Source organism: Syngnathus acus, chromosome 3 (assembly GCF_901709675.1).
Source record: "Syngnathus acus chromosome 3, fSynAcu1.2, whole genome shotgun sequence".
Taxonomy (NCBI): Eukaryota; Metazoa; Chordata; class Actinopteri; order Syngnathiformes; family Syngnathidae; genus Syngnathus; species Syngnathus acus.
In genome coordinates, this window is record NC_051089.1 from 19,164,810 (window position 1) to 19,182,833 (window position 18,024).

The following is an 18,024-nucleotide window of genomic DNA, read 5'->3' on the forward strand; positions in this document are numbered from 1 at the left end:
AAGCCATATCTCATGGCTCGGACAAACCAAAGCCGTATCTCCTAGCTAGGACAAACCAAAGCCGTATCTTGTGCACTTTTACTTTTTACGCATAACTTTAGGGCATTTACTTACTTGTCCCCCGGTTCGTTGCACTGCCGGATCCCGTCAATCTGCCGCTGTCAGACGAAGGCAGACCTAAGATGCTGGCCCAGTGAAGAATTTCCTTCCCAGGTCTTTTTTTACAAGGTCCGGCTAATGGACGCTGGCCCGTCGACTGTGTGCAGCACGTCGTCCTCCGTCGGTCAGCACTGGGTATGTTGGAATCCGGGTCACGGCACCAAAATGTTAGAGTGGTGCTAACTCTAACTTATTTGCAAGAACCACACGGGAGACAGTATGCCCTTTGAGCACTTGCGAGTGGAGAAATTGTTTGTCACTGTCCATACAGTGATGTTCGAACAAAGTCTGCCTTTGGTCTCTTGCAAGAGCATATTTATTGAGAACAAGCAGGGTGGGGGTGAGAGTGGACAGGTTTGGTGAACCCCTGGTCTCTGGTCAAATCAGAGCACGGGGTGTTTTACGATGTTGTGTAAACAGAACTTAGATTTCTTTCTCTGCAGCTGGTCAATCAATTCAAGGGATCTTAGCACTTTGTTTTACTACTTTGTTGAGACAGGACACGTTCGGTTATTACAGGTTACATTCCAACATAATCATAGGATCAAACTAATCTATAAACCCTAACAAGCTTTGTGGAAGGAACTCCCGTTTGGTCCAGCATTTGAGCAAGTTTGCTAATCCGTAAGGTTTAAATAACTAGAAACCAAAACCATTGCATATACTTTTTTGACGACTACTTTGACGACTTATCGATCACGATTATGTTTATGATAGGTTTATGGAAATTGTGAGTGTCAGTTTCAGTTCAGTTTAAATTTCAAAGGTTAGATGTTGTATAGTTCTTGTCACACGCTTATCTTAAAACACTGTGTACAGCTGTTGCGCACACCCTTTTGAAGGTGGAGGTAGAATGTCCAAAATGGAGGCAAGCAGGCCGAGGGAGAGAGGCAATGGCAGGCAGGCATGCAGGCCGAGGGAGAGAGGCAATGGCAGGCAGGCAAAGGTGGTAGGCCAAGCAAGGAAAGGGGGGAGAGGGAATGGCAAGCAGGCAAACAGGTGGCACACGGGTACAAATCCAAATTGTTTGTAATTCAACAAAGGTTTCAACATAAAGGGTTCAAAGAAGTAAACTAAAGTTTATTTTCTAAATTCCAAGTTTCAAGTTCCAAAAATTACAAGCTTGGAGCAGACTTGAAGTAGCTTGAAGCGGCCTTTTTAGCGGTAAAAAACTGTCACTACTATCTTCCTTCTTTGTCTAACTGAGACTGACTACCAAGTGGGAGCAGCCTATTTCCCTGATCAGGTGACTGATCAGGTGACCAAAGGCTTTGTCAAATAAAAGTCCATGGCCCAAGGCCAGCGAATCTTAAACAAAAATAAGAATTTAAGCTAAGGAAACTAAATTGGCTCCAACATATCCGGCCCCTTATGGCTACCACGTGTGGCTAGAACAAAAAATTCACAATAGGGGCAATTTTCAAAAAATAAACAATGTTAATTTCTTAATTCTATTTTTAAATTTAAGTCAAGTCCTTAAATAGGTCAAGTCAAGTCCAAGTCAAGTCACCTTATTATTGCAATTTTACCCGCAGAATTTGATCTTAGTAACGTGAAAAGACAAGATATAAGTACTTTTAAGTAACCATCATTGTCCAATGTGTCTAACCTGTTTAAAAAATATGACAATAATTTGGATTTGCACTGTAATTACTGATATTCAGTAAAATACACCATGGAATCAAACAAAAAAGAAATTACCTGATACAATGATTGACAGCTAAATCTAAACAAATGAACGTCTGCCGACAGTGTCTGACACATTTGAGTTGCAAATATGAAAAAATAATCTGAAAAAAATCTGAAAGAAGAAACACATTAAAGAGCATTAGAAACATTTTATGTTTCATCTGTAACATCTGGAGACACCAGAGCTCTATAAACTTCAAACGGACAAAGTTTGAAGTTGTCGTCTGGCTGTCTGAAATGTTTCTGTTGCATATCTTGCACTGTGCTGTTCGTCTTTTGCCTCGCGGTACCGCTCCCGCTGACATGTTTGTGCATGTCTGATATAAAGGGGCGTGATTCTCCAATAAACACGTTAGGTAGGTAGAGAGGGCACGACTGATTGATTGACAGGGTAGCGATCCAATCATGACAACGCCATTCTCAGCCTGCGCTCCTACCGTGTTATCGATATTACTTTTTTAAATGTATTATTAATTTTATATTCAAACTGAAAACATAAACTAAATAACACTGAAGTCATTCAAGTCATCGTGTCTCAAGTCAAGTCAAGTCCCGAGTCTTTAACTTCCAAGTCCAAGTCGAGTCTCAAGTTTTTTTATTTTTGTCAAGTCACAAGTCATCAAAACAGCGACTCAAGTCGACTCGAGTCCAAGTCACAGTGACTCGAGTCCCCATCTCTGGCTTTTACCAACAGGAAGATCTTGCTGATGGGCCGTAAGAGCTGGTTGGTTCTAGTTTGCAATCTCACAGAACGAACAAGGCCCTTGGAATCTGCTATGGCTTCCAGGGCTGTGGACTCGGACTCGGGGACTCGGTCGGACTCGGTCATTTTTGCCGGACTCGGACTCGGACTCGGTGCTGATTTTGACCGAGTCCGACAATAAAAAAAATACGTTCAATTTTATTTTCATCATGCTGCTGAGAATGCGCGTAGGAATACTGTCCACAACCCTGCTACGGTTATTTAATGTTTTGGTTGCCCTGGTTACAGAGGTGTTGCTACACTAAAGGGAGGGGAGATTGTGTCTGTAGCAACGCTGATTAGCTAAAGAATGTAGTGTGGTGTAAATTAGCACTCAACCAGCTGTTCGTCTCCTATTGTTGGCTGACTCGTCCGCGAGTGAGATCAGATAACTTGAATTGCCGCTTTCCTGTAGAACAATGCAACTAAACCTTTGCTAGACTTTATCTACTTAGTAAATTAACACACAATAACAATAAGTAACTTGTCCTAAACACTTAAACAAACATTGAGTAAATATGGGATAACTTGTACGCAACTACTTCAAACTGTATATAACGCTTGACAAAGAAAAACAGTTCTGACCAACAACAATCTATGAACCAAATCAGAACACTTCGCCTATGCAAATATGCTCTGCTCATTGTTGGTGAAGGCCTCTTACAGGAACAAAAACACACACACATAACAAAAGGACAGTAAGGACTCGGAGACAGATGGCTGACAGGGAACAAAAGGCATCTCTGTCACTAAAGAGGAAGAATTTAAATAACAACCCGCGACGGGGAGATTAAAATCAAGACTCTTGCCATCAAGGACACCGACGGGGGGCATGACAGTGAGGCGGTCAAGAATGTCATCAACGCCGTCATCAAGGATTTTGACCTGCATGTCCTCTCCATCGTCGTCGATAACGCAGCGACCATGAGCAAAGCCGTGCGGCTCATCAATGAGGACGACGAAGATGCTGATGATACTGAAAACGAAATGGATGAGGACGAGGGGGGCGTCAATCTGGACGACGAGGTCCAGTTTGAGAAGTTCGCTGGGATTCAGGATGCCGATTTTCGAATGATTCATCACATGCGCTGTGTTATTCACACGCTGCAACTGGCAATTCGTGACGGATTGAAGGCGGAGCATGTCATGAAACTACTGGATAAAGTCCGACGGGTGGTGAAGAGACTACGGACCCCCAATCTGCTTGCTGTCCTCCGTCGTCGAGGAGGTCTTCTCCCTGTCGTCGATGTGCCCACCCGTTGGGGAAGCACCTACCTCATGACAAAACGGCTCCTTCATCTACGAGAGCATGTCCAGGACTTGGCGGCTGCTTCTCCGGAACTTCTCCTTAACGAGTCAGAATGGAAGAAGCTTGAGACCTTGGCCACGGTCCTCAAGATGCCATACGATGTCACGGTCAAGCTCCAGTCGGCCTCAATCACCCCCGGCAGCTTTCTCAAGGAGTGGTCGGCCTTGAAGGCAGCGTTGCGCAAGCAGCCCCTTCTGGCTTCACCAATCGCCAATTCAATGGAGCAACGAGAGGACAAGCTCTTCGACAATGATTTTTTTCTGGCAGCCGTCTTCGTCGATGCGCGTTACCGCATTCTCCTCAGCGAAGAGCAGATGGAGCGCGCCAAGAATGGCCTCCGTGCCGTTGTGAGGCGAATCCGGTCTCGTACCCACCAGCACCTGGAGGGGCCGTCGATGGAGGCCGAGGTTGATGGCTCCACATCGACGGAGGAGGATGAGTTTGAAAAAGAACTTGACAGCATTGAGCGCCGCCAGCGTTTGTCGGCCGCCACCTCGCCAACCGACATAGATGAAGAAATTGGGGCAATGTTGGCACTTGGTCGAATGAAAGAGAGCCCATTTGTTACAGCTGATCGTTATCCGTCCGGCCTCAAGGCAGCGACTCGGACACTAACAGCAATGCCAATCAGCCAAGTCAGCGTAGAGCGCCTGTTTTCCGGTCTCAAGTTTATCATGTCTGATCAGCGCGGCGCGATGAAGGCTGACTTGGTTGAGGCGATTTTGTTCCTAAGAACAAACTCAAGTCGTTGAATTGAAACTTGAAAGTATCTGTTTATTGTATTTCGTTTATATGTTTAATAAAGAGAAAGCCATCACAAAACTGTTGTAATTATTTAGATTTTGATCTAAATTAGCCTTGAATAAAGACTAAGCAGTCACATGAATTAAAAAAAAAAATGGACAGCCGGACTCGGACTCGTGGTCAAGAGGCCGGACTCGGACTCGGACTCGGTGCAAAAATCCGACCGAGTCCACAGCCCTGGTTTCCACCCAACATGGAAAGAACCTGGTGGCTTCGATTACTCTTCCGATCACCCATGAGCCTCGCGGTGCTGTAGGATCAGCTATCACACCAATGTCTCCCACACCAAAGTTGGGCCTGATGCGGGACCATTTGGATCGTTCTTGCATGAGTGGAACATATTCCCGTATCCACCGTGTCCAGAAAAGAGCTGCGATATACTGTGTTTGCTGCCACCGCCTACGGGCATACAAGTCTTCCTGTTTGAATGTTCCTGGTGGAAGCACGGGCTGGACCTTTAGCTGCAGTAGGTGATTAGGCATCAGTGGTTCCAAGTCATTAGGGTCACTGGAAACGGTTGTCAAAGGACGGCTGTTCAGGATGGATTCAACCTTGCACATCAGTTACTAAACCTTCATCATCCAAAGACTGCTGGTTTGTGATGGAGGATAATATCCTTTTCACCATTCTTATTATGCGCTCCCAGATGCCTCCATGGTGTGCACCGGCTGGAGGATTGAACGTCCACTTGACACCTTTCTGGATAAGACTACGCTCAATTTGATCCATGTTCCATCGTTTCAGTGCTTCCCGTAGCTCCTTTTCAGAAGAGATCAAATTAGTTCCATTGTCCGACCTTAATTCTTTCACTTGGCCTCTTCTGGCTATGAAGCGCCTAAATGCATTCACGCAAGAGTCTGTATCCATTGAGTGTGCTACTTCCAAATGGACTGCTCTAGTAGTCAGGCAAGTAAATAGCACGCCATAACGTTTTGCCATGCCACGCCCTCTTCTCACCTCTATTGGTCCAAAGTAATCCACTCCAACATGTGAGAATGGAGGGAGGTCAGGAGTCAAACGATCAATTGGCAGATCGGCCATCTTTTGTTCACCTGCACGTGCAAAGTTCCTTCTGCAGGGGACACGATTGTTCACAATTTCCCTTGCAAGAGAATTTGCACAAGGAATCCAATATTTCTGCCTTAAACTTGCCAAGATGTGATTTCTGCCACAATGGCCAACTTGCTGATGAATGTGTTGAAGCAGAAGCTCTGAAACGTGATGCCTTTTAGGCAAGATAGCTGGATGTTTCGGTACCTCTGGCATAGCCATCCTGCTCAGGCGACCACCAACCCTCAATGAGCCATGGTCAAGGACTGGGTCCAGTCTGAAGATGGAGCTTTTCCGGTTGACATTCCTTCCGTTCTGCAAGCATGCCTGTAGAAATCCTTGATTTTGGCAGATCTTCACAATGGCTTCTTCTGCCTCTTCCAGGTCTTGAACAGAGAGTGTCTTAGGGCCAGCCATGTCTGCCTTTAAGGCCCCCTTTCTTTTGAGAACACATTGTGTGAGCAAACTCTTCAGCTTCAGGAACCAGGCAACGGCTCTTCTGAGTTTATTCCAAGTGGAGAAGTAATTCAGCAACACACTAGTTGGATCATGGTGACTGGCTAACGTGGCATGTACTTGAACTTCTCTTCTCAACTCTGAGTCATCTGGAGGAATAGCAAGGTCGACAGGCACGTTGGGCCAGTGCTGGGTTAATCTTTCAAGAATTTGGGACCATTGATCCAGTTGTTGCTTTTCAGAAAGTCTGCAGTTTTTAATCCGCGTGACGCATAGTCTGCTGGGTTCAATTTTCCAGGAATGTGTTTCCACTGTGATACATCAGACCTGCTTCTGATTGCATTTACACGATTCGCAACGAACGTGTGAAATCGTCTATTGTCATTCTTTATGTATTTCAACACAGTCGTACTGTCTGTCCAAAACACGGATGGTTCCAGGTCCATTTTTAATTCATCTACGAGCATCCGTTCTACACGAACTGCCAGCACTGCAGCAGTCAGCTCCAGACGTGGGATTGTCATAAATTTCAACGGTTCCCCATCACAAACTTCACATGTACCTGCTCCTTACTGCTGACCAACCTCAGATACGTCACCATGCCATATCCTACTTCACTTGCATCGCAAAAGTGGTGCAATTGTGCATGTTCAACTTTTCCAAAGTTCTTCGGTTTGAAACTGTGGGTGATGTTGAAGGCTGTGAGAGCCCTAAGGCTATGCAGCCAACATTTCCAGGATTGTGCATGAGTGTTCGGTATGTCTTCGTCCCAGGTAAGGTTCAGCCTGCAAAGTTCCTGCAGCAGATGTTTTGCTGGAAAGGTCACTGGGGCAAGAAATCCTAGCAGGTCATAGATTGAACTAACCGTGGACAGGATGCCTCGCCTGGTGCATGGTTGCTCTTTGAGAGCCACGTGGAATTTGAAGACATCATCTTCTACACTCCAGTGCACACCAAGGGCCCTTTCTAGTGGCAGGTCGTCCAGGTCCAAGTCCTTCACTCCCTTAGCCATTTCGCATTCAGGAATGTGGACCAGGACGTTTCGGCTGTTACTGGACCACTTGGTGAGATTGAAACCTCCTGCTGCGCACAGAGCTTTCAACTCCTTGCACAGTTGAATGGCATCGGTCTCTGTATCCACGGACTTCAGCAAATCATCAACATAAAAGGTTGTTGAGGACTGTGTTCACTGCTTCAGCTGAAAAGCTGCCTTTGTTTTCCTCAGCTGTCCTCTTTAAGGCATAACTGGCACAACTGGCTGATGATGTTGCTCCGAAGATATGCACTGTCATCCTGTATTCCATGAGAGGCTGAGACGTGTTGCCATCCTCCCACCACAAGAAGCGCAAAAAGTCAACATGCTCTGGTGGTATCTTCACCTGATAATACATCTTCTCTACATCTGCCAGTATGGCTACATTCCCATGACAGAAACATAGCAGGACACCAATTCAGGAGTTTGTAAGATTTGGGCCCTTCAAGAGTTCATTGTTGAGAGATGTTCCTTGGTAAGATGCGGAGCAATCAAAAACCACTTGCAAGTTTCCTTTTTTGGGGATGACGTACTCCATGGTGGGGTATGTACCAGCCTTTGCCATTCTGTATTGATTCTTCCTGTTTGGGTACGTGTTCAGCATGTCCACATTTCAACATGATGTTCATGAACAATGCGTGTTCTTCCCTAAAAATAGTGTTCCTTCCAAACTTGCGCCTCAAAGGCTCAGTCCGCTGCTCTGCCATCATACGGTTGTTGGGCATTCTGGGATGTCCTTTAAATGGCAGCGGCAATTGATAGTGTCCATCTTGTACTTTGACTGAGGTATTCATTATGTTTAGAAATCTCAGATCCTCTTGAGACATTTCGTCCTTTTCATATGCACTCTCCGGAAAGTCATGGTTGAGTTGCTGCACCAGAAGGTCACGTACAATTTCCACAGAAATCCGATTGGTGTAAACATATGGCTTGCCTTGCTTACTCAGACTTGTGTGCTCATCATGGAGGAGACCACTGACAACCCAGCCCAGCAGGGTTTTGGTTGCAAAAGGCCCATTGCCGTTGCTATTAATCACCCTCCATGGCTCAATGAGTTTGGGCACATTTGTTCCAATCAAGAGATTGATGTCAGCATCAATGGTAGGCAGAAATACATCCTTCAAGTGTGGCCATTTCTTCAAATCCTTCTGCTTTGGTATGTGGTCTTTGCTGACTGGAATTTCTTTCTGTGTGTAAACATCAGGCAATCCATAGAAAATTTTCCCTTCCAGACTGCTTACTTCTAAGCCGCTGACGACGATGCTGTCGGTGTTTTTTTTTTTTTACCCATAGTTCGCAAAAGGATCCTGTGATTTCTTCCTCTTGCATTTAGTCGTCGTCTGAGACGCTCAGTGCAAAATGTGGCGGAGCTGCCTGGATCAAGGAATGCGTACATCTGGACAACATGGTTGGAATTACTCAGCTTCACTTGAACGGGTACAATAGCTAATGTGCAGTGATCGTCACTAGATCCAATGCTTCCTTTTTCCAGTGAGACCAATCTATTTATTGCCATTTCAGATCCACTGGGGTTCCCCTTGTGGTCTGTGATTCCATCAGCTGTCCTTTGAATATGCAGCATGTCTGGATGCCTTTTAGAACACACAGAATAAGTACGGCGCCGTATACAAGCTTTGCTCAAGTGGCCCTTTACCAAACAGCCAAAACAGACACCTTTTCTCTTCAATATTTCAACACGTTCTTCATGTGTCTTAGAGAGCAACTCTTTACATGAAGTCAATGAATGCGTTTCATTACAAATTGCACAACTGCTTGTAACACGAGACTTGTTATTAGCAGATTGTTGCTTGGGGACATCACTTTTGGCAGAGGTGGAAGTATTTGCCACAGCAGTTACAAAACTACCTTTGCTTTTAAATGGAAGCTTGGAATCTGATGTGGGTTTAGGTTGCAAGAACTTCTTTATGGAAAGTGGCTGTTGGATGTCACCAAAGAGAGGATCTTGCATGATCCTGCCATGTCTTTCAATAAAGATAACCAGGTCAGAAAAGGTAGCCTTGGTTTGTCTCCGCTCCATGATGTCAAATGCTCTTGACCGCCATCTTTCCCTCAACTTAATAAGAAGCTTTGAGACAAGAAGCCTCAGGTTAGAGGGTAGACTAAACTCCTCCATATCTTGCAGACTTCGAAACAGGTTGCAGCATGCTCGAAGGAAGCGTGCATAACTGTACAATGCCTTTCCGTCTTCTGCCTTAATGGTGCTCCAGTTCATGGCTTTCTCCATGTACGAATTAGTGAGCTTTATCTTGTCACCATAATGGTACTCCAGCAATTGTTTAGCCTCTGCATACCCATCACCAGCACTCATATGCAAACAGCTTCTCACCAGTTCTTTTGATTGGCCAGAAGTGTATTGCTCCAGGTAATACAAGCGGTCTTGATTACTTATGGCCTTATTTTCAATTCCATGCACGAATGCTTGCATAAAAGGCCTAAAGTTCAAAAGTTTCCCATCAAAAACAGGTGTATCCCTAGTGGGAAGCAAAGATAACCGCTGTTGCTGCATAAAGATGTTTGCAATGTCACTTAAACCGCTATTTGTAATTGGCTGTGCAGAGTGTGAGGTTAGATTAGCTGCTGCAGTCATGAGGGCAGGGGTGGCTACTACCACAGTGGGAGCAGAGGTAGCTGCTACTATATTGGGAGTGGAAGCAGCAGCTGTAGGAATGGAAGGGGCTGCTACACCGGCTGTTATGGAGGTGGCAGCTGTAGTCTGAGGTTGCTTAGAAGGTAATTGGTAGGGGAATTGGGTTTGTCTTTGTGCTGTAAGCATTTGAAGAGGAGTCTTGGGGACAGTATATATATTTGCATATTCAATTGAAATCTCCGGTTCTATACAAGTTTCCTTTACATTTTTTCCATGTGCCTCCAGGTAAGAATCCATGCTATCCATGGGTTCTGATCGACAAACAGAGCCTCCTTTTATTTCTATTTGTTTTTCATAATTCTCCAAAACTTTCACTTTTGCTTTTGCTGCAGCAATGTCAATTTCTATGGCGCTCTGTTCTATTTCACCTTGCAGTTGCATCCTTTGCAGCTCAAGAGCGTGTTTTTTCTTAAGCCCAGCAGCACGTTCCAGAAGAGCTGCCTTTTCTGCTTTAACCTTTACACGAGCTGATGACAGTGATGATGCCCCTGATTTAGAAGAACTCCCTGACTTTCTGGATGTATTAGAAGCACTGTCCATAGGGGTGATAACAGGTAATGGCTGAGACAAACTGCCTTTGAATGTCTGTGCATTTTCAAGAAAATATAAGAAAGACTTCTTTTTTGGTTCATACCATTGGACATGATCATCTTGCCTTTCATAACCAGCCAACATGTCTTGCACCAACACATGAGCTTTGTCAAATTCATCCAGTGCGTCAATAAGATCTTTAATGCCTTTGTCCATATCAGCAACGCTGGCATTATCCATAAATTGCGTTAACTCATTTTGTTTTCTTGTGCAAAAACTCAGTTTTCCCTTTCGGGTTGCAATGTGCTGCCTCAACAGCTGTTCAGCCATGATTTGCACATTGACATCATCTGTGTGAGAATCAGCAACTTCAACTTCAGGTGACTCAGACCGAGACATCTTCAAACAATTTCGATTAAAGTGATGATAACACCGGAAATTCCATTTCAATGCAAGGCTGTGTGCCAAAATCCAGTATATCCAAGTGTGTGGCTACACACAATTCAAATAAATCCACATTCCATTGTCAAACAAATCCTATTTCAAGTTGAGTTTCCATGTTTTAAGCACTTCATGATAGTTTTTTACTTAATGTGAGTGTCAGTTTCAGTTCAGTTTAAATTTCAAAGGTTAGATGTTGTATAGTTCTTGTCACACGCTTATCTTGAAACACTGTGTACAGCTGTTGCTCATACCCTTTTGAAGGTGGAGGTAGAATGTCCAAAATGGAGGCATGCAGGCCGAGGGAGAGAGGCAATGGCAGGCAGGCAGGCAGGCAGGCAGGCAGGCAGGCAGGCAGGCAGGCAGGCAGGCAGGCAGGCAGGCAGGCAGGCAGGCAGGCAGGCAGGCAGGCAGGCAGGCAGGCAGGCAGGCAGGCAGGCAGGCCGAGGGAGAGAGGCAATGGCAGGCAGGCAGGCAGGCAGGCAGGCAGGCAGGCAGGCAGGCAGGCAGGCAGGCAGGCAGGCAGGCAGGCAGGCAGGCAGGCAGGCAGGCAGGCAGGCAGGCAGGCAGGCCGAGGGAGAGAGGCAATGGCAGGCAGGCAGGCAGGCAGGCAGGCAGGCAGGCAGGCAGGCAGGCAGGCAGGCAGGCAGGCAGGCAGGCAGGCAGGCATGCATGCAGGCCGAGGGAGAGAGGCAATGGCAGGCAGGCAAAGGTGGTAGGCCAAGCAAGGAAAGGGGGGAGAGGGAATGGCAGGCAGGCAAACAGGTGGCACACAGGTACAAATCCAAATTGTTTGTAATTCAACAAAGGTTTCAACATAAAGGGTTCAAAGAAGTAAACTAAAGTTTGTTTGCTAAATTCCAAGTTTCAAGTTCCAAAAATTACAAGCTTGGAGCAGACTTTAAGTAGCTTGAAGCGGCCTTTTTAGCGGTAAAAAACTATGTCACTACTATCTTCCTTCTATGTCTAACTGAGACTGACTACCAAGTGGGAGCAGCTTATTTCCCTGATCAGGTGACTGATCAGGTGACCAAAGGCTTTGTCAAATAAAAGTCCATGGCCCAAGGCCAGCGAATCTTAAACAAAAATAAGAATTTAAGCTAAGGAAACTAAATTGGCTCCAACAGAAATAATAAGAATTTATCATGATTATGATTATTATTCTTGTCTACTCTTCTTTTTCCAGTTATTGTTATTATTTATTAATATTCAATTCAATATTTGTATTATTATTTACTATGATTCTCTGATTCTCATAATAATTTATGTCATTTGTTCATACAGCTCTTTTTTTTCTCTTGGATTATCTGTATATGTCACCAGTATTTAGGGTTGCCACCTGGGTCTGACAAAAATCCTGTAAATTTTGACCATTGAATTGACCTTTTTGTTTGTAAACAATGGCGCCCTTCGCCCATCCAACCCAAGATAAAAGTCACCTTTCGACGCTGCAATTGTTTAGCTCTAATTAGTAAAAATGACACTTACTAGTTATTTGTTTAGTTAATTGCATTATTTAGTAATAGCAGGCCTTTATTATTTTGGTTCATTTTCAACAGTTTTTTGTTGTGGACACCTGGGGGCAGTATTGGGGGGGAGGTGGAATAAACAATTCTGTTCTGTTTGCTTATGTGGAATAAAAACAAGTAACGTAATTATTCACAGTCCGTAAGAATAACCAAATGGAGCAATGTAATGTCCCTAGAGAGTGGCGTGTGCTTTGCTTGTGCTTGCCTGTGCCTCTGCTGCTTGCTGCTCTTGGCTGGGTTCGATTTTGACGTTTTTTTTAGACTTGGCGTGATCATCTAATGCGGTTTTATCTTCATATTTGAGGATAATTTTCACTGGGCACAGGGAGCATCTATCATAAAATGGATTGCCTGGGTATGGTCTGAGCCACATGGTGTATTTCTTCTGTTTTAACATTGTGTTATTGCTTTGTCATTGTTAAAACATGTCGAGCGTTTATATTTTTTCTTTACTGGCCTGTCATCACCTCTGTAGCACCCTCGTCATTTGGCTCTCTACCCATTTTCACAATAAAATGTCACTCTTTTTAGTCAGTGGATCCTTTCCTTTCTGTCTCTCCTTATCCTACACACTCTCCGTTTCCACCTCACCATTCCGAATAAGCAGCCATGATATGAATGTGTGGTGTGGGTGTAGTGTAAGCGTGTGCTGGAGATTTATTGCAAGCATAAGGTAAAAGATAAGTACATAAACATAAAAATAAATTAAACACATAATAACCGTCAACAATAGCAGCATAAATGACAATGAAGAGAGGGAGAGAAGAAAGTATGGCGAGGGACTTTACAATATGGTGTTGTCTTCTGTAATGATAACAATAGCAATAAGAGTATAATGTATAATACGTACATGTTATATCAATAATATGTTTTAATTATATTAGTAAGAATGGTATATTCTAAAAATAGAATAGAGGCCAGTTCGCTTCACCCTCATCCCTGCCTTGCTTCCTATTTCTTTGAGTGTGTGTTTCCTTATATTTCCTCCTTTCTTTCTCTCTCACTCTCACACTCTCAAACTCTCACACTCTCACACTCACTCACTCTCACTCACTCTCACTCACTCACTCACTCACTCACTCACTCACTCACTCACTCACTCACTCACTCACTCACTCACTCACACTCTCTCTCTCTCTCTCTCTCTCTCTCTCTCTCTCTCTCTCTCTCTCTCTATGTATTTTATTTTTATTCTTATATTTTATAAAAAGTTTGAAAAATTTCATGGCATTAAAAAAAGAAATGGAGGGGAAGCGACAGTAAACTAGGCCAAAATACTTATGTCAGGGAGTAACGCACGTCAATTTGTGGTTTAACCAAATTTTGCGGTGTATACAGTGTTCCCTCACGGGTGACATGTTCCATTATCGACAATGAGTGAATTTCAACAAAGTGGAGTTTGACTTTTGGTTTTTGTTTATCTATTTTTATGACACACCAATGTTTCACTGTACAGTAGTTGGGAATCACTGATCTCGAGCAAATATTTGAGTACTAGTTTGATGAAATGCTGTTGCATTTGCTGTTGTTACTACAGTGATTTAAAAAAAAAAAAATGAAGCGAACACAATCTTTAGAGTTTAACTCCAAGTTAAGCAAATGGGACAGACAGCAGGTGGAGATAATCTGTCAAGGAATGTTTTTTCAACTCAGCTGGCAACAGACCATTGTCCTCATCTTTCGCTTATCGCAGAATAGTTTTAGTAACATGATGCTATCCGCATTCTTATCTACAAAAGTAGCTCAGGTAGCATTTGCTGTTGTTACTACAGTGATTAAAAAAAAAAAATGAAGCGAACACAATCTTTAGAGTTTAACTCCAAGTTGAGCAAATGGGACAGACAGCAGGTGGAGATAATCTGTCAAGGAATGTTTTTTCAACTCAGCTGGCAACATTGTCCTCATCTTTCGCTTATCGCAGAATAGTTTTAGTAACATGATGCTATCCGCATTCTTATCTACAAAAGTAGCTCAGGTAGCGCATCTTTTTCAGAATGACACACCCCTACGCGCTCCGGCCAAATCAGACCAGATCATATTTGCAGTATTTATCCATATTAAGTACAGTGGAGCCAGGGTTTTCGACGACAATCTGTTCCAGAAGGCTGTTCGAGACGTGAATCGTTCGAATTCCGAATCATGTTTTCCCATTACAAATAATGAAAACAATTTAATCTGTTCCCAAAATAAAAACGCTTTTTTAAGCATTTTTTCATTTGCGCAGTTTTGTCCGATCGCGCAACTGCAGCGCACCGCCGAACGCGCAACCGTAGCGTTTCGCCGACCGCGCAACTGCACCGCGCTGGTTGCATTATTGTGACGCTGAAATTTAGAAAATATTTTTAAAGTCCTGATGTACTTTCCAAAATTTAAGTGGACCTCAGTGCGCAGGTAGCTTAATTTTGTCCGATCGCGCAACTGCAGCGCACCGCCGAACGCACAACCGTAGCGCGCTGGTCGCATTATTGTGACAGAGCGGTCGCTAAAATTTAGAAAATATTTTTAAAGTCCTAATGGACTTTCCAAAATTTAAGTGGACCTCAGTGCGCAGGGAGCTTAATTTGGTCCGATCGTGCAACCGCAGCGCGCCAGGCGCTCACTGTCGCATTGCTTTAGGAGCGTCTTTGTGTTTTCGGATGGCTTTACTGCTCCCACTTGCTTCCTTGGGAGGCATGATTAGAGTTGATGCAATCCTCAGAGTAACGAGAATGTAATAACGAACGGAGTCAGTTGGCATGCGGGTCCTCTCGGCTCATCTCGTGAGGTTCGACAACCGAATTTCATCCGATATCCGAAGCAAAAAAATCTCGAATTTTTTGTTCGAATACCGATTTGTTCGGGAACCGGGACGTTCGAAAACCGAAACTCCACTGTACTAACTAGTTCTGACTTCATTTCTTTAGCATTTTAAATCCACACATTTTGGGATGAACGCTTTCCCAGTGATACGTTTGTTTTTTGACAGATTACAGGGATGCACATTCAATTCCCCATCTGTTAGATCCTCTGTGGTCAGATTTAACCTCACTGATCTGACTATGAGCTGAATATCATAGCTACCACTCCCTATGGACAAGCCTGGGTATGCCAGGCATTGAAAAGGTCATCTTTGATTATTGCCGTCTCGGCCGCCTTCTCAACGTTTATGAAAGCTCGGGCTATGAATGATCCGTGCAAGAATACCAAATGATTCGACCGTGTCAAATGATTTAGCTGTTTGTGATGCATCCTGACTTGGGTGATAAAAGGACTGCAGTGTTGGAGTTGATGCCTGAACAATAGTACTGATTCGCGGCAGGAACTGAGCCAAAGATGGAACACCACTGTCTCTGCCTTGAAGACGCCGCCGATGATTCCCCAAGCTAAGAAGTACTCCATGTCTGACAGAGATGTAGATGCTGTATCCATCTGGCATGATTTGCTCCCTGAAAGTGCAGTCATCTCTGCTGTAGATGTGCTGTAACATAAGTAATAAGTAAACTTTATTTATATAGCACTTTTTACAGACCAAGTTTAGTGCTTCACATGACAAAAATAATAGATGATTCTAAAAAAATATATATTAAGACATTAAGACAATCAAATACAAGCTAGAATGTTTACTCAAAAAGCTAGTTGCTTTTTAAAACCATCCACAGATGCACGTAAACGGCCATAAACAGATTTAACTAGTCACCAGGATTGCTTTTTCTGATTTTGTCTTCTTTGACCACAACAATGTTTCTCAAATAATGTAATCAAGAAGTGACAGGCGCATAAATTAATGACTTCTCGTCGAATGTATTGAGATCTTGTACTTCATATTAGCAATGCAAGGTCAAAACCTTTAGCTACCTTCAGATTTTTATGAGCTTCATTTGTACCAATTAAGGTAATAGACTGACAAATCATACAATGTAATCACAAAAATGCAAATCAATGGCATGCATCACCTCACGAGGATTTGTTAATGTGTTATAAGTGAGAATCTCAGAGGATCCAGAGGACTTTTAGCCCAAAGAAAAAAAACATACTACCAATTCTCATTGTGCCATCACGCAATACTAGATCCATCTGCACAAAATAAACAAAATAATAAAACTTGTTTTACAGCGAAAAATTATAAAAATATCACAAATCAGTTGACATGTATAATTGTTTGAGGACAACACAAAAGTCAGTATGCTATTTAATAAAATAAAAGGAGATTTAAAAAAGTTAAAGTCACAATGATCTTCACACACACATCTGGGTGTGGTGAAATTTGTTCTCTGCATTTAACCCATCCCCATGTGATTTTGATCCATCCCCTGGGGGAGAGGGGAGCAGTGAGCAGCAGCGGTGCCGCGCTTGGGAATCATTTGATGATCTAACCCCCCATTTCCATCCCTTCATGCTGAGTGCCAAGCAGGAAGGAAATGGGTCCCATTTTTATAGTCTTTGGTATGACCCGGCGGGGGTTTGAACACACAACCTTCCAGTCTCAGGGCGGACACTCTACCACTAGGCCACTGAGCTGGCAGCAAATGAGGACTGAACATCAACTCAACAATAGTCTGTTTTGTCATTTTGTAGCAGCAGATGAGTTGTTTACAGAATTGCAAAAACACTATTCCAAATTTTCCAATCTTTAGACAAATGAGGCCTTTTGATTAAATATACATACATACATAGTATGTACGTACGTACATACGCACATACTGTACACATTGTACGTACGTACGTACGTATCTACGTACATACGTACATATGGTATCTCACAAAATTGAGTACACCCGTCTCATTTCTGCAATGTTTTAATTATATCTTGTCATGGGACATCACTGAAGAAATGACACTTTGATCCAATGTTAAGTAGTCACTGTAGAGCTTGGATAGCAAAGTAAATTTATTGTTACTTCAAAGTAACTCAAAATACAACAATGAATGTGTAAAATGCTGACAACAAAAGTGAGTACCGTAATTTTCGGACTATAAGTCGCTCCGGAGTATAAGTCGCACCAGCCATAAAATGCCCAAAAATGTGAAAAAAAACATATATAGAGGCTTTGCAGTCACGTGGTTTTATCACGTGATTTTGTGTTATGCCGCCATCTTGGCGGTCAACTCGTCGGCTCGTTCCTACGTGTTTGTATGGATTGTCTGATTTCTGCGCTACGTTTTCACCGATTTCTAACGAATTATGGCTGATTTGCTATCCAACGAAGTTAGGCATTTGGATGAAGACTCCAAGAAACGTTACAGAGAGAAGTTGAACCTTGTTGGCACAACGGATCCGTACCTTTTACCGAGAAGCATGCTAAAATCGCCCGAGCATTTTGCAACAGCCGACCTGCCTGAACGCTCATATCCAGATATTTATAATTACCTCGTCGATTTGTTTTGTAATGACATTTCATAACTTGACATATTAAAAAACTGAATAGAGTGAAATCATTCAGATACTGTACCTGTCTGTTCAAGTTGCTACCATTTTTATTTTTTGTTTATTTTTGCATGATGCCACATCTGATTGGCTTGAAAACTTAACCAATAAAATTTTTAACCTTGTGCCAATGGCTTGAAAACTTTACCAATGTAGATTTTACCTTGTGCCAAATGAAGTAACAAAAACCCTCTTGTTAAAAAATGCTA

At 43.4% G+C, this 18,024-nt stretch overlaps 1 protein-coding gene and 1 long non-coding RNA gene across 2 annotated transcripts in view; both read right to left on the reverse strand.

Moving 5' to 3' along the window:
• Nucleotides 1-888: 888 nt before the first annotated feature.
• Nucleotides 889-11,219, reverse strand: LOC119120114. The gene is made up of 3 exons (XR_005097463.1): nt 11,115-11,219; nt 5,100-5,102; nt 889-959 (listed from the first exon to the last, which is right to left on the reverse strand). It is a non-coding gene; the product is annotated as an uncharacterized LOC119120114 (long non-coding RNA).
• A 3,980-nt stretch (nt 11,220-15,199) lies between these two features.
• Nucleotides 15,200-18,024, reverse strand: part of fgf19 (fibroblast growth factor 19) — a 35,790-nt gene continuing 32,965 nt past the window's right edge. Inside the window, exon 3 of the mRNA XM_037246711.1 lies at nt 15,200-15,868. Coding sequence (XP_037102606.1) covers nt 15,548-15,868 — 321 coding nt within the window. The 3' untranslated portion in view covers nt 15,200-15,547. The remainder of the gene's footprint in view (nt 15,869-18,024) is intronic.